Source organism: Melanotaenia boesemani, chromosome 17 (genome assembly GCF_017639745.1).
Source record: "Melanotaenia boesemani isolate fMelBoe1 chromosome 17, fMelBoe1.pri, whole genome shotgun sequence".
NCBI classification, from domain to species: Eukaryota; Metazoa; Chordata; class Actinopteri; order Atheriniformes; family Melanotaeniidae; genus Melanotaenia; species Melanotaenia boesemani.
Genome location: NC_055698.1, coordinates 24,983,954 through 24,999,544, shown reverse-complemented (window position 1 = coordinate 24,999,544; position 15,591 = coordinate 24,983,954). Strand labels below are relative to the sequence as shown.

At 39.5% G+C, this 15,591-nt stretch overlaps 1 protein-coding gene across 2 annotated transcripts; it reads right to left on the bottom strand.

Annotated features, from left to right (window-relative positions):
- Window positions 1-518: 518 nt before the first annotated feature.
- Window positions 519-15,208, bottom strand: LOC121657144 (zinc fingers and homeoboxes protein 1-like). Of its 2 annotated transcripts, none has more exons than XM_042012531.1 (8): window positions 14,872-15,208; window positions 13,231-13,707; window positions 12,351-12,959; window positions 11,326-11,452; window positions 7,202-8,416; window positions 6,975-7,106; window positions 4,335-4,747; window positions 519-2,891 (listed from the first exon to the last, which is right to left on the bottom strand). In XM_042012531.1, the coding sequence occupies exons 2-7, from the start codon at window positions 13,593-13,595 to the stop codon at window positions 4,343-4,345; spliced, it is 2,853 nt and encodes a 950-aa protein (XP_041868465.1). In that variant the 5' UTR covers window positions 13,596-13,707; window positions 14,872-15,208; the 3' UTR covers window positions 519-2,891; window positions 4,335-4,342. The 2 variants fall into 2 exon arrangements, with proteins under 2 accessions (XP_041868465.1, XP_041868466.1); XM_042012532.1 differs by having other exon boundaries at window positions 14,895-15,208.
- Between the last annotated feature and the right edge of the window lie 383 nt (window positions 15,209-15,591).

Genomic DNA, 15,591 nt, shown 5'->3' with positions numbered 1-15,591 from the left:
TTTTTTTTTACAGTTTATTCCTTGTCTAAAGAAAGAGACTGAATTGAGGCTGGTGGGGGAAAAAAAATCACAATTGTTTTTTCACTTTTTATTTTTTCGCTTGCAGACAATAAAAGATATACATGATATAATAAATAAATTAACTACTAAAAACTTTTGGCTAATAAAGCAACTTGAAGAACGGCAGAAAGGCTTAACTTTGCAAGATTACAGAGCTCGCATTAGGACCCCGTGTCAATGAAATCATTACAAACCAAAATCAAAGAGACGATTTGACAGTCCACTGCTTTCACCCACTTATTGTGAGGATGTGCACACAAAGAACAGAGTCCCACTTGTTTCAGTAAACACAGGAAGAGAGCAGAGAAAAGCAAAGTAAAAGCTTATTTCTTTATTTTTACCGCAGATATGAAAAAGGTAAAAAGTTAAAAACTGAGCCAAGTGCTTGTGGTTTCTTGTCCCTAAAATATGGTCTGTAATTCTTGTGGACAACCTGAATGATATTTTCTATTTCACCCGTATTTGAGTAAAGAAATTCCCTAATAACTATGTCTCTTATTTTTTTTTTTTTATCTTCGTTCGCTAAAGTTATCCATTTCCTTTGGTGGCGAGGACAAATAAAAACGCCATCTAAAAGACAAAGTTATATTGTGTACTCATCGTTTCATGCATACAGTATTGAATTCTCTAGTAAAAACTGACTAAGTGTAAATGTCACAATCTTACCGAGTTTGTAGCTTAACTGACTGAGGTAAAGTTGCTTGTTTCCTGAAGGAGAGCAGACACGTCTGTGTTGTTGAATATCTTTTCTACACATGGACACGAACTGTTTGAAATTTGAATAACTTTTTAATTCAATCAACTCCATAAATGAAACTTACAGTATCGTTTATAAGGACTTTGAGCCCGAAGAGGCAGCGTTCTGGGAGCAAACTGGATATCTAATCACCTTAAAACCCACTGAGAAAAACCTGAGCAGAGCTTTAATGTTTGTGGCTGAAAGCATAACTCTTATTTTTTCATTTTATAACATTTATATGAAATTTTTAACATCTGGTTTGTATTTCATATTTTGGTTGGTTTAATAAAACATGTTTTTATCCTACAACCAACTGGCTACATTTTCGGCTGATTGTACTTTTTCTGATTTCAAACGATGTTTGTTTAATCAATATGACCACTGATTTGAGTTTCTGTTGAAGTCATTATAATAGAAATATTCCTGACTGATTTCTTTGTTGCACTGTTGAACGTTAGTGACAGATGGTCCTATATTTTCAGGTCAGTTTCTAGGAAACTCGTTAAATACAGAGAAAGTATTAACAACCGTCATGTTATACGTAATTTCAAGTTTACAGTACCAGAAAAAAGTTAAATTACAGGTGTCTGAAGTTTAGCTGTGCTAGCTGTTGATTGGATGAACCTTTACGTGATGCAGTGAGTCATTTATTGACCATGAAGTGAGTTTGTTTACAGAATACAGTAGATTTATTGTGATTTTCTCTCAGTCACTAAATAAAATGAATAATTTCTTTAAAAAAAAAACCTAGGCGTTGCTGAACTGTGTTGCTCTTAGCGGTATTATTGACACAACCTGATGATTAGGGAGAGGAAATCATTTTACAGATAACTATGATGGCAACTGTACACGTCAAAAACAGCAGAACAAATAGAACAGAAGAATAATGAAAGTCAGCTCAGATAAACAGATAATTAGCATGAAACTGCAGTTCAAAAACTTATGAGTGAGCTAATTGGGTACATTTCTTTTGCTTATCCAATTGACCATTTATTTACTTTTTTTTTGTAATTTTAGTTAAGCTCAAAAATGTTTTGGGGTCTAATCCCGAGTATTAAGGTGAAATATTAAAAAGTATTATTTTTCAACTCATTTTGGGGATCTATAACGACATAAACATAAGTTTCATTTCATTTAATTTTTTGTTGTATTTTAAATTAGATTTTCCCTTTTATGATTTTGCTCTGTGGGGCTCACAATACATCTCCTCTTTTAATCCCATCCATTAGTTTTGGTTCACAGACTAAATCTCATTGAAACTGAATGGACCCAAACACCTGCAAATATGGAAGTTATCACCATTTTCATGTTTTCATGATAGCATCAGAACAGTAGAATGGATTCAGCTTCCATTACAGTAAATGTTGTCAGAACTGTAACTAATCACTTGGAAAAAAATATAAAAGTTAAAACACTGACGTTGGCATTCATTCCTGCACTGCTTTTTTTTCTTTTTTTGTCTTTTTTAAACAAACTTATGAACAGAATGGCACTAGTTTGAGTTTGAGAAAACTGAGGCTTTAAAAACCTTTTCCTTTAGAACAACGAAATGTTTCGAGTGGAGGAGATTCCCTTAAGAAAAATGTCTCATGAATCCTCCATGATTCTGGAAAAAACAGAAAAAGTCATGCAAAGTCTCACCTCCTTAGAAATTATTTGGATTTTTTTTTTCCTTTATACAAACATAATTTTTTTTTTTTTTGTAAGAAAAAGTACATAAAAGGCCAAACTAAAAGGCCCAGCCATTCTCACAGAAATAAAAACCTGTCATTTGTACAGGAGCAGCGGGGGAACTTCCGCTCATCGTGTTTGGTAAAAGTCTTCGTCCTGCAGCTTCATTTGGTCCCCACAGTTCAAGAGCCAGAACAAACTAAAAACAAACATGTTGTCTTTCAACTCAGCTCCTACATCTCAGTGATTCTCAGCTGAATCGTGACCCAGGGTTTATTTTGAAGGCACAAACTCGTCATTTAATATCACAGGACCTGTCTGAGCTTCCTGCTGCCATCTTCGGGTCTTCACCTGCCAGCTGAGAAGCACTGACATCCATCATTCTCCGTGTCGTCGCCACAGTGGGGAAGCGATGTTTCGTCTGTGGAGTTAAAAGAGAAGGGAAGTTTTGTAATTAACCCGTTAAGAGAAAACAATTCTTACAATGGTGGAAGCTGCTGGTTAGCCAACATTACCTTCACCACCACTCCCTAACACCGAGAAACGGCATTCAGCAACGAAGATACAAAAGTGTACGTTGGTTTTTCCTTTTCTGGAGGCACCTTTGTGGGGAGTCAAGAACTAAAATCTGATGCAGAACTTGGAACTTTAATTGTGGATCAGTAAGTAAAAATCTTGGCTTATTAGCATTGTGGGTGAACTCAAGTTGTAATTTTTGTCTTTCGATGATGCTGGATTGTTGTCTAATAATATAATAATTCGTGTGGAGTTGCCTCCGCTCTGTTTGTGTAAATTAACAGAAGCGGTGGCAGATTCACAGACTTTTTTCACCCCATCACCAATAATGTGGAACTCATATTAAAAAAAAAAGGCTACACTGTTAATTAGAGAAACTGAGTCAAACATATCGTTTAAAGTGCACACATGTAAACATTGCTGTTTACATGAATGCCGTGCATAGTACCAGCATTATTTTTTGATGACCAAATCCACTTTTAATGAGTTAGTCAACATCCTCACAGAAGCTTCGAGAAGCTGCAGATCACACTGAGAGTAGCTCTAAATTACAGGTGAACTCATCACCTGTAGCTGATGTTTACTTTAACAATGCCAACTTCTCCCAAAGAGTTAAACTCTGCTTGCAGAGACGATTTTACAGGGCAGCCAAACCACAAATCCATACAGGAACCATAATCAAAGTTAAGATGGTTCTATCAGTCATTCACTTCTATTACCCTTTCTCATAACTGTCTTTTAGGATGCATTTACACCAGGATAGTGTGCTCGACTCGATACGACTTCTTCCATATCCAACCAAGTGGCATTCCTCTTGTCCAGAGCAGCCTATCACCCCACAAGAGCTTATGTTTTGGTTGTGTTTACCCAAGATGCCATGCACTGAACCCACAATGCATTTTGCTTTGTAGTCCACTTCCTGCATTTGGTCCACTTGAAACAGACCTAGATTCACATTTGTAGGTGGACCGAGTCCACTTCTTTGATCCGAATCAGAGTTTGTTTGCGCATTCCCGATTCCCCACACAAAGCAGACTTTCTGAGCAAACAGACTGGGATTTGAATCTTAAAGACTGGGTTGAATGTGCTCTTACAGAGGGAAACAGTTTAGCTTTGTGACATCTTTTTTCTGCAGCTGTCACCACCAGTGAGTAATTCTGCTGAAACTACAAAGCTGCTGCTGAAAACAGACTTACAGACAGTAAAGATACCTTTTACAACACCAGTATGTGTGTAAATAGAGTTTTGATAAACATAATTGGAAAAGGGACCAATCTTTAAACGACAAAACAAAAGCCATTCATGATGTGTGTGAAATGTCTGAATTTGGCTTTGGAAACACACTCACCTGTCCGCTCATGTCTGCTCCTCTGCCTGAGGCTCTGATTGGCTCACATCCTCCGATTCCTTTTGGATTGCGTCATCGTCCTCCTCTTCGGGGCCCTCCTTGTTTTCATCATCCTTGACACAGTCATCATCGGATGCCTCCTCTCCTGGTTCTTGAACCTCCATCTCTCCCTCACTATCCGCACATTCTGCTGCTGCCTCCTCTTCCTCCTCCTCTTCGTCTTCTTCACCCTCGGCCTCCTCCTCGCTGAAGGGCTCCTTGCCCTCCTCCACTCTCCTGGCAGTCTCAGAAAACCAGTCTCTCACCTGCTCGTAGCTCATGCTGGACTTTGCCACCAGATCATCCAGGTCTTTCTCGCTTAGCGCTCTGTGTTTGAGGTAGTAGTCCTTCAGAAACGACTTACCCGACTTAACCTGGAGGACGGAAACGAAAACTTCAGTATATAATATGAAGTGTTAACGTCTTGATTGGTACAAATCTGTTCTTTTAAATCTCCAACTTTCAGCGAGCAGGATTGCGTATCACAGCTCAGCAGTTTCTAAAGCACTGATCACCAAGGTGAGAGAAAAAAAAGCAAACTTTATTTACTAAAACAATCACCCAAAGTATAGTTCCATGTCTACATGTAAAACACAAAAATGTACATTTAAAAGAAATCTATACATTCTGTTCGACTTAACTCCAAGTTCAACTTAAAAGTATGTCATCAAAATGTCAAAAGATAATTTATTTACTAGAACTCTGAACTTCTAGATCAGTTTAAACACAAAGAGTCCAGATCCTCGAACACAACGTCCCTAAAAGAGCTGCAGCTCATCCACAACTCGGCTTCTGGAGTTTTAACCCTCTGACACCTTCACTTGCAAATTTGTAAAAAAATCACTTCCGGTCCTTTTAAAATTTGATTACTTTTTATTTCATTTATATATTTAATTTATTTACTATTATTTATGCATGCATTTTTTTCTTTGTTCTAGAGTTTTTTTTAGTTTCTTTTTCTTCACTCATTTTTAAAGTTTTTATTTTGTTTGAAAACTGTCAACACATTTTTGTCAGTCTTTGAAAAAATGAAAATCATGAATTAAAAACAAGAGATAAAGCCTTTAGTTCATATTGTAAAGCCTGTTACGTATTCTAGGAGAAGCGAGAACAAAAAGACATCATTTTGCTCCCATGGCCCTCTTTCTGGAGTTCTTGCAGCTTGTTCTCGAAGCATCAGCTGAGCAGAACTTTCTTCTCATGGGGCTCTAAGAAAAATTGTGTGATTGGTCAGACATTTAAAGGGGGCCATGGTTAATGTGGACAACAATGAAGCAGAGTTGTCACTTTCTCACTTCTGCTAATGCGAGGTTGAACAGATCATTTCAACAAATAGCTAATTATGGTGGCTAGAAAGTATAAAAATGTATACAAAATGTGGTATTTAAAGAAACAGACACCACCGTGTGCACAACCCCGCCCTACCATGGACAAAGTTTGTCGTTAAAAATTATATTACAGGGTCATTGTACATAAAGACACAAACATTCCCTTGCAATAATAAATAAGTGGTGAGTCCATTCCTAATCACGCTACAAGATCTTAACCAGTATTTACAGTTAAGGGGGCCCTATCATGCTATTTCAACTTTTCTGAGCTCTCTACAGTGTTATGTTTGAATAATCCTCAGAGAAGTGAGTGGCGCCATTTTTATCACATAAATGCATGTTTGAGTTTCCCAGTGTCTCTACATTCAGTTTCCAAGGTGCTGAAAACAAGGGGTGGGGGCATGTTCATGGGAAGACAGACACACCCACCTTCACTGGTCAGTGTAAGGCAGAAGACACCGTGGTGGACACTGCAACCTTTTCAGTGTCAAAGAAACATTTGTTCAAATTCCCGAAGTAAACAAGGATTAGACAGCAATGGATGGAGTTTGTCTTTGAGTTGCATCAACATTTGTATCTGTGACCCTTCACCAAAGACTGGACGCTGTACAACGAGGAATTTATGACCAAGCTTTAGTTGAAAGGAGGGTCTGTTCCTACAATCAAGGATCCTAAGCCACAAGCTGTAAGTAAAACCGAATAAGTTAAGATAGTTGTTTTGATGGTTAGTGTGTGAGCTATGGTCAATCTAAAGGAATTAACCAACACTTTACCTGATTGCTACCAGCAGGTAACACGAGCGATCAACACTGTATATGGAAATGACTGTAATGGCCTTTATTGAAACTATGGCATTATATAGCTGGTAAGCAGAGTATTTACCAAACAGATACAACCTGCTGCATTCTCTGCTGCAGGTTGCTGAGTTATTTACTCTCGTTTTCTAGGTCCGATTCGTGCTTGAACATATATGGCTGTCTTAGTATTTATATTACCTAGGTTTGTTTGCGAGTTCTGTCTGCGTTTCTATAGCGAAAACAGTTGATGTGCGCGCTCCCGACAATTACTCTTGGCAGCTGACCAGTCAGGGTTGAAAAATCTTATTCAGCTTGTTTCTGGCAGTGGTGGATCTGAGGGCTTACCGAGAGGATCAATATAAAATAAAGGGGTTTGTGAAAAGTGCTTGATTAATTCCTGCCCTTGAAGACTCACATATTAAAATAAACTAGCCTGAAATGAGCATAATAGACCCATTTTAAATAAACCCACAAACCTTGATGATGCCGATACCCCCGTGTGATGAGCGTTTGCAAGGATACGGCCGCCGTGTTCTCCTGGACCAACCACGGAACCTCTTCCTGGACTTCTTTTGGCTCTTTGCTCCACCATTCAGCGCCTCATCCACCTTAAAACCACCAGATATTTTAAGCAACTGCAAGTTAATGCGCTTTTAAAAAGTACAAATATTGCAGGTGGTTATGATGAAGAAAGCATGAGCACCTTTCCACTCTGGTAGAGGTAGTACCATTTCAGGTTGCTGTTTTTGCAGGCATAGCGCGTGTCTCCAAACCAGTTAACGATGTATGTCCTCGGAAGGCCGCTCTCCTCAGCCATCTGATCATACTCCTCCGGCGTCGGCCACTGCGTGCGGACGAAGGCTTTCTTCAAAATGTGGAGTTGCTCTGGTGTCTTCTTCAACAACTTCCTGCCAGCAGGTGGAGTGGTCTGTCGCTCTTGAGCTGAGGACGGAGGTGTAGAAGTTGCTTTCACCTTCTCCACTTCCCCCTCGGTATCACTGTCTTTCAAAGGTATTTTCCGCCTCTCAGTGAACCAAGCGTCCACCTCGCGCCTCGTCAGCTTCGTCTCTGCGCGAAGCCGGCTCAGCTCCTCATCTGAGGGCCTGTCGGATTTCTGGAAGCTGGCCTCCAAAATAAACAGCTGCTCTGTAGTCTTTTCCTTGAACTTCTGTGGCGTGAAGTCGGGGAAGGCGTGGCGAAATTTGACACGTGGGTCACTAAAGGACCCGGACAAGCCTGGAGTGTTACCAGAATTTGGAGAGGAGTCACTGGCATCGTCGCTGGAGTCGATAACAATGGTGGCGGGGGTGTCGTTGTTGATTGTTTCGTTAAGGCTGGAAATGCTGTTCCTTCCTCCTCGGCCTGCTCCTGAAACAATTGTTCTGCTGGATGGAGTTTCACTTAGAAGCAGGCTGTGATGATCCTTTGAGTTCCTCTGGTTGTAGCGAGTGTCGCTGAACCACTTCTTTATCGCTCGTTTGGAGAGTTTTGTGACCTGCATCAGCCGCGAGATCTCCGCCTCTGTGGCAAACTGCCTCCTGCTGTAGCTCGCCTTCAGCTCTGCCAGCTGCTCTTTGGACTTCTTCGGTTTTGTTCCTGTTGAGTCCAAACTGAGCGGCGTGCTGGTTGATGAAGCCGCCATCTCAGTGTTCGACTCAGACGCTGAAGGTTCTGCAGCTTTGGGCTGGTTGCCGGGGACCCCTGCAACCGTCAGGGTGATTGGAGAGGCTACGGGCATGGTGCTGCCATTACCAGCCACCTGGGTGAGGACAAGACCAGGCTGTCCAACAATCTGACATGTCTGAAAAATGGACTGCAAGCCATTGGCGGCTGCGGCTATGTTGGCAGGGATGACGGTGATGGTCTGAGGGACGGTCTGCACTGTGCCATTAAACTTCTTCCTCCTCGCCTCTTCCACCTGCAGAAGGGAGCAGCAGAGACATTAAAGCATGGATTCACTGATTTCTATCATATAAAAACAAGACGTAAATCTACATATATTATTCAATTGCAACTGTAATTGTACAATCAATAAATTCACAATATTCCAGACTTATTAAAATGCCTTCATTGCCATTTTCTACTACAAATAAAAGCCACAGTGTGGCGCAATATTTTCTTCACATATGCAGATGAGCCCATAGCACAAGATAAGCTCATTTTCTATAACATTTTTCATCCTGTGTGTACAAATTGATAAGCACACGGTGGTTTTGCACTGTAGAAGTACTTTGGATTGTACAAACTGACTGAAATAGTTTTATTAGGAGAGCAGGGGATGTGTTTCTGGCCTCTGTTCAATTAAGAAAAAACAGGCCAAGATGAAGTGAAGGTATAATAATAATGTCACAGCACATTTTCTTTAATGTTTTCAGATTTCTGAATATGCTGTGTACATACATTTTTAAATAAAGTAACACATTTTAAGGAGCAATGCTGTTACACATGCTGTAAACAGTGCTTAATATCTCAAGTCAAGAATAGAGACACCACTTCGAAATGAGAACTGGTCGAGCCCCACAGTGAACAAAAAAATAGATTAGGACTCAAAACTGCAAAACCTATAACGTCACACTACCACCTGAAGTTCCAAAAACTTGGAAGAGAAGTAAATGAACTGAGGCGCCATTTTAACAAGGTCACATACTCAATAAAGGGATGACTGCAGTACAGCAGGGCTACAAAAATGAGTTTTATAAAGTGATTTGACAAACGACTGAGTCTGCCCAGATCAGGATGCTCGTTCCAAAGTGCTGGAGTTAATAAAACACTGCTCGTTTTTAGATCGACGATAAAACCCAAAGACTCCACTTTGGTCAAATTAAAAGGTTTGCTGTGCAAGACTCTGTTGTAGATCTTATCTGTTTGGATAGACGGTCAAACGTCTTGCAGAATGCACTTCATATCGGATGCCAAATGATTAAACAAAAAGTTGTTTTTTTTTAAACACAGTTTGTGCTTCACAGTCACACTTCCAAAGATCATGAAAGTGTGATAGAAAATAATTCATTTTGACATTTAAATTTTCAGCACGTCCTGGCAGAGGATCATAAGGAACTACATTCGTAATAAATGAACTAACTTTAAGCCTTTTTAAGGTTTCTTACTCATAAGATTTCAGGCAAAATACTGAATCTTGTTGGTACTGGACTGTTCACCAAGACAGAAGCTATAACAAACACATTCATTAGATCAGAGATTTGAAAAGGTTTGTGTTATTTCACATTTTTAAGATAACGAAATTCATTGATTACTAAATTAACTTACAAGTTGGTCATAAAAAAAAAGCAAAGCAAACCAGAATGTAGAGAAAATAATATATTTGTGTAACTTTTTTATAGAATCAGCACGTGTTTGGTCTCAGACGAATTAACAACTCTCTCAAAAACAAACCCACAGCACTGCTTTCGCTAACAGTCTAGCGTCTCTAGCACCTTAAGCTGGGTACACACATAGAGATTATCGGGCTGTTTTTTTCCAGATATCACCCCTTCCCGACCAACAACAGCAAACGCCCGATTATCTTAAGCATTAATCGGGTGTTTAAGTAATTAAGTCGTATAAGATTTTCCTATTAAATTATCATTTGGTCTGAGGTGTGTTAAGAGCAAATTCGTCCCGACAATCAATTCCAAAACGGGTCGCGCCAACAATCAGAAGTATTGAACATGTTCAGTATTTAGGACAAAAAGTCTTCTTGTATGGAAAGCCGACAGTTCCTGAGTTGTGACTGTGTGGATTGTGACGTGGTACGAACGTAGCCAATCAGAGAGTGAGCTGACTGGTGAGCAAGGAAGGATATAAAGTCCGTGTTCAGGGCATGTGTGTGTGTGTAAGAAAAAGCTGTACTTGTGTTGTGAGGCTTTTATTCCCCTAAAGTAACAGTGGAACGTTTAGGTTTTATTGCTGCGTCCTCAACTGACATCATTTATGCATTGTTAAACCAGTTTGTTATTTGTGTATATATCTTCCCCTCAAGGTGCAGTGTGATTCTTTCAACTACTAGATACCTTTAGAGCACAAAATGTGACTAAAGTAATTTATAATATCCATGTGCAAAATGTGAGACTATGTATGTATAAAGTCAGCCACTTCTGAAATGTAAACGACAAAAAAAATCATCTGTTAAATTTGAAACTTCTCTTTGGAATCATCTGGGATCTATCAAGGCTGTTTAAAATCAGGGGTTTCCAAACTTTTCCATTTATAATCATGCAGCATCTGCGTCACCGCCATTGGCGCTGTGTAGCTCCACGGAGGCCTGACGCGCACCTCTTCCAGACAGTTACATGCAAGTACTCCCTTATAATTGGTCACTTTGAGATTAAGAGTTCCCGGATTTCTAGATTTTCTCGCTGAATTTGTGTAGTAACCGCCATTTTTAAAAACAACACCCAATGGATTAAGTTGATGACAGGCTGGTCAATTTATTTCTTCGTTTTTATCCACAAGCTAATAAAGACACTGAACCATTCTGGGCGCCTTTGTTGCTTTAAAACAGAAAATACCTACTGAAACTGAAGTTTAAAAGAACTGGTGAGTTTACCACCCCTGCTGCCACCTTCAGATTAGGAAGAGAAACTGCAACGCCACACAAAAATGACGCGTACCCCCTACGCTCAAGTGTAAGAGAACACCTACCAGCGTCAGCTATGCCGTTAACTGACCGCACGCAGACGCTGCGCAAGTATAAATCCGCCTTAAAGCTGATTACATGCCATTTGGTCTGATTTTTTTTACATCTTCTCCAAAAATGTGGATAGTTTCAGAGTCTACATAGTAAAAAGAAAGCGGTTTTGGTGAGAAAGCCCTTTGTACAACACCAACCTCTTCAGGTGTCCAGCTGACTCCATGTTTGAGCCTCTGTGCAGAAAACCAGACCTTAATCTGCTCCTCGCTGAACTTTGTCTGTGATGACAAGCCCATGATCTCTGACACAGAAGGATATGGAAACCTGTGGTAATAAACAAATGAGATGCTTTTTGACAGAATTTCACTGACTTGGGGGTTAAATACAAAAAAAAACAGCAGAGCAATTACATCTGATCTGGTGTGGAAATTACAGCAGTGATGCTGTCCTAAAGTTTTTGTTGTTTCTTACAAGGAGAAATAAAAATAATGGCAGTTTGGTTGAGATGTTCCAAATCCAAAACGCGATAATAAAACAAGACACTAACACCACAACATGTATGGCGTTTTTTAGTTATGCATACACTGACCTAAAAGCCATAAAGTACTGCTTTATTTGACCACCACTTGCTTTAATTATAGTACTCAATCACTATTGTTGAGATAGGCTTATGCAATTTCAAAGGATTCATTTATTTGTTAGAACATCTAACAGATTCTCAAAGGGGTCAGCATCATATGGGTCAGAACAAAAACAATAAAAACATATTAAACTTAATAAAAAACATTAAAATTAAAGCTATTACATGCAAATGTGCCTCCCTTATATCATATATACAACCGTATATATATATATATATATATATATATATATATATATATATATATATATACCCACACCGGACCAGCTCTTAATAACTGATAATACTCTCCCTGTTTAGGAATGAGCTCCTCCGCTACCTGTTCTTTACTTTTGCTTTAAGTGTTTGTGTCTCTCTCTGGGAGACAGGCAAAAATATCCACATTTTCATAAAAATAAATAGTCATAAATGGACACAAATTCAAATCAATCAATTAAATCGATTTATCGTCCAGCCCTATGTTACAGTTACAAATAAATCATTGGAAACCCAAACTTACAGAAACAGCTTTAACATCCTAAACTGTGCAGGAATCCTGAAATCAGGCAGAAGAATTAAAAAAAAAAAACTAGGTGTGGTTACCTGTTGTAGGCACTAGCCAGTAGGACATTGTTGTCCATGGCTGTGTTATAAGTGGGGATGCTACTGATGGGGATCAGGAGCTGTGTCTGAGTGCTGCTCTGCTGGGTCTGCAGAGCTGACAGAACCTGAGCCAGAGTCCCTGGGGGCAGGACGGCTCCGCTGCCACCCGAGCCGCCTTTGATCTGTAGCATGTTGGGGCTATTCACCATGATGCTTTGCGGGACCGCCTGGACCTGAACAGGCGTGGATACGGGGATGAGGCAAGGGGCTGCAGCGGGGATCATCGGGGCAGGTGACAGCGTAGGCGGCTCACTGTTGTCATCGTCGTCACTTTCAACTTTGATGACATCGTCGACAGTCATTTTGTGCGCAAATTTCTTCGGTTCTGGTCGGCTTTTAATCCTCATGATGGGGGTCTTGCTTAGGGGGATGGCTTTGCGGGACGACTCCTCCACCTCATCATCCTCCACTTTGACAAAGCTGCCATCGAAAGTGAGGTCATTGACTGTCTGCTGGAAGATGGTCTCATTGTTTCGTTTCACCATTGTACGTGTGAAGTTGTCCTCACCCGGATGTGACCGAGAGTTGTGGGCCAGAAGTGAGTCATAACTGAAAATTATGAGTAAATAACAAAGTATTATAAAATAATAATGTCAAGTATCCACAGTAGTGTAAGAACTCCACTTCAAACAACATTAGGTTCAGATTTTAGTCCATCTTATCAACATGAATGTGGGAGATAAAATATTCATTCAATTCATGAGTATTCAGAAGTATGCTATGACATGGCAAATTTGAACAAAATTGGAATTTTTTAAGTATTACAATCAGGATGCTAAAGCAAATATCTGAGATCTGAACATGTACATGAATACTGTACCTTTTTGTGTAGTAGCCACACTCCATGCAAACATAGGAGGCATTAATGACGACGTCAGGATGCTCCGTGTCCACATGCATGGTGAACAAGTTGAGATCCGATGTCTGGAAGCTGCAGTATTTACATTCATAACCTCCCTCTGCTGCGTTCGAGTCCAAGTATTGTTCTGACACCACGTCCTGTCTGATGTCAGTGTCCTCTCCTTGCTCTTCCAGAGGAGCAAAAATGTCACAGGATCCAGTCGCCACTCCGTTGCTATCCTCAGGATCCGCTGCGCCCATGACGTCCTCCATCTCCTCATCTGAGTCTATGGTTTCTTGGGGAGGAACCATGCAGGGGATGGTGGATTTCCTCCTGCTCGCCATCCTGAGATTTAGTAAACTTAGCAAAGTACTTAAATTAGTTCAAGCTGTTCTGTTGTGGTTCCATAAAGAAAGATGCTGTTGGTCAAAAATATTCATCCGTTATCCTTAAATCCTGAAGAAGAAGAAAGTAACATCTGATTAGTGTTAGCTTAAACATCTTGTTCTGAAGTTTCTATACTTTTAAAATGGTAAAATCATACATCACACAAGTGTGTCTTCAAACGTTTACATCATTTTTTCCATATCTCTGTCAATTCTAAGGACATGTAGAAATTTGCTTCAGAAAAATAAAAATACGTAAGGCAGCCATGATAAACACCTGTGACTATAGTTAAAAACAAATATATTATTGGCCTAACTTGGGTCCAAAAGGTGACTTTACACCATGTAGTGACTGAATCACAAGAGTAAAAGACACTGGACAAAATTAAAGTATTACTAAAACAAATTCACTAATTTTATTTGTACCCTAGCAAAACATCTTTATAAAGCACTTAAAAAAAAGGCTGATTCTATTGCTGTACAGTAAAATAAACATAAAAACACAGACTAGAAATTAGAAATATTAACATTAAGAATTTTTAAGTCAAATCAATTAGTCTCATTATATTTGTCAATGACCAGTTTAAGAAGCTTCCGTGAATTGTAGCAATTTATATAAAAATAAACTTTCACCAAACATTTCGCATGGTGTAGTCCATCTTAATATCTATTATCTTAATAACGGTAGACATAATAAAATTCTCTTGGTTAGAAAAAAAGTTTTGTTTTTTTTTTCCCTCTCTCTCTCTCTCTTTCTTCTTCTACTTTTTCAATTCTACTGTGAATCATCTCTACCCCCCTCAGATTTATCTGGTCACTTTCAGAGGAGTCACAACTTCTGAACTGGGAAACAACTGGACCAGACAACTGAAAACATATCAGCCACAGAGACATTTGGCTGGAGAAAATGTGTTTAATTTCTTTCTGGTGCTAAAAGGATCCTGAATTCAGGACGTTTGCGTTCAACTTCTCACGTTGCTCCTACATTAATCAACGAGCACATCTTGTGATGTGACAGGCAAAAACAAACAGGGTATATTAATAAATACACTCAGCCTAAATGTTCCGTGTCTCTGCAGCTAGCTTGCTGTCTGAGAAATACCTAGAAGGAACATCCCTTTAGCTAATGTTAGCTAGCTCAACAGTGACAAGGAACCAAGTCTGCACGAGTAGCAGTGGGTACGAAGCGTGTACGGACATTTCCAACTCTCTGTTTCCAGCTCGGCGTGTTTACCTGCTCAACTGGCTCCAGTTTACCTGCATGTTGGAACAAACGGTACGCTGGCTAACGGCTGTAGCCGTGTAGCATCTCTGGGTCGGTCTGTTGATACGCAGTCTTCCGCCTTTTTACCCAATATCACCGAGGATCCCATCTGCCTCAACCGGAGATAGAGCTACTCTAATCGCCGGTCATGCGCTCACCGCCCATTAGCTCCAGTTTCTGTTTGCCCCGCTTCGACTCGCATTGTTTAATCTGCTACTTTGCTTTTTTTTTTAATGTCAGTTTCATAAAAAAGGCACCGATAGTTCACCGATTGCAACGATGGCCATTTTTGTGCCGCCACTGGAAGCTAGCAGCAGCGGAGAAGTATATCCGCTTTGAGCTTTCCAAAATAAAAGTTCCAAATAATTTTATTTGTCTATATAATTTTGTTTAAATTAATTTACCCGAGGCGATTAATGAAGTAATCACATTACAAGTTATTAAATTACACTTAGTCTAGTTAAACAGTAGACGTACAATGATAATCATTCATATAACTACATATAACTAATAAAGAACAACAGTTAACATCTCTGTAATTAAGTTAATTTAGCTTAAAGAGCTGTGAAAAAGCCATTTTTCTCAATTAACAATATAACGTTACAAAAAACACTTTGTCTTCTTGATTTTTCTGCAGTAATTGTATAATTTTTACTGTTTTTTCTTTAAGAATAATTTTTTTCTAAAATT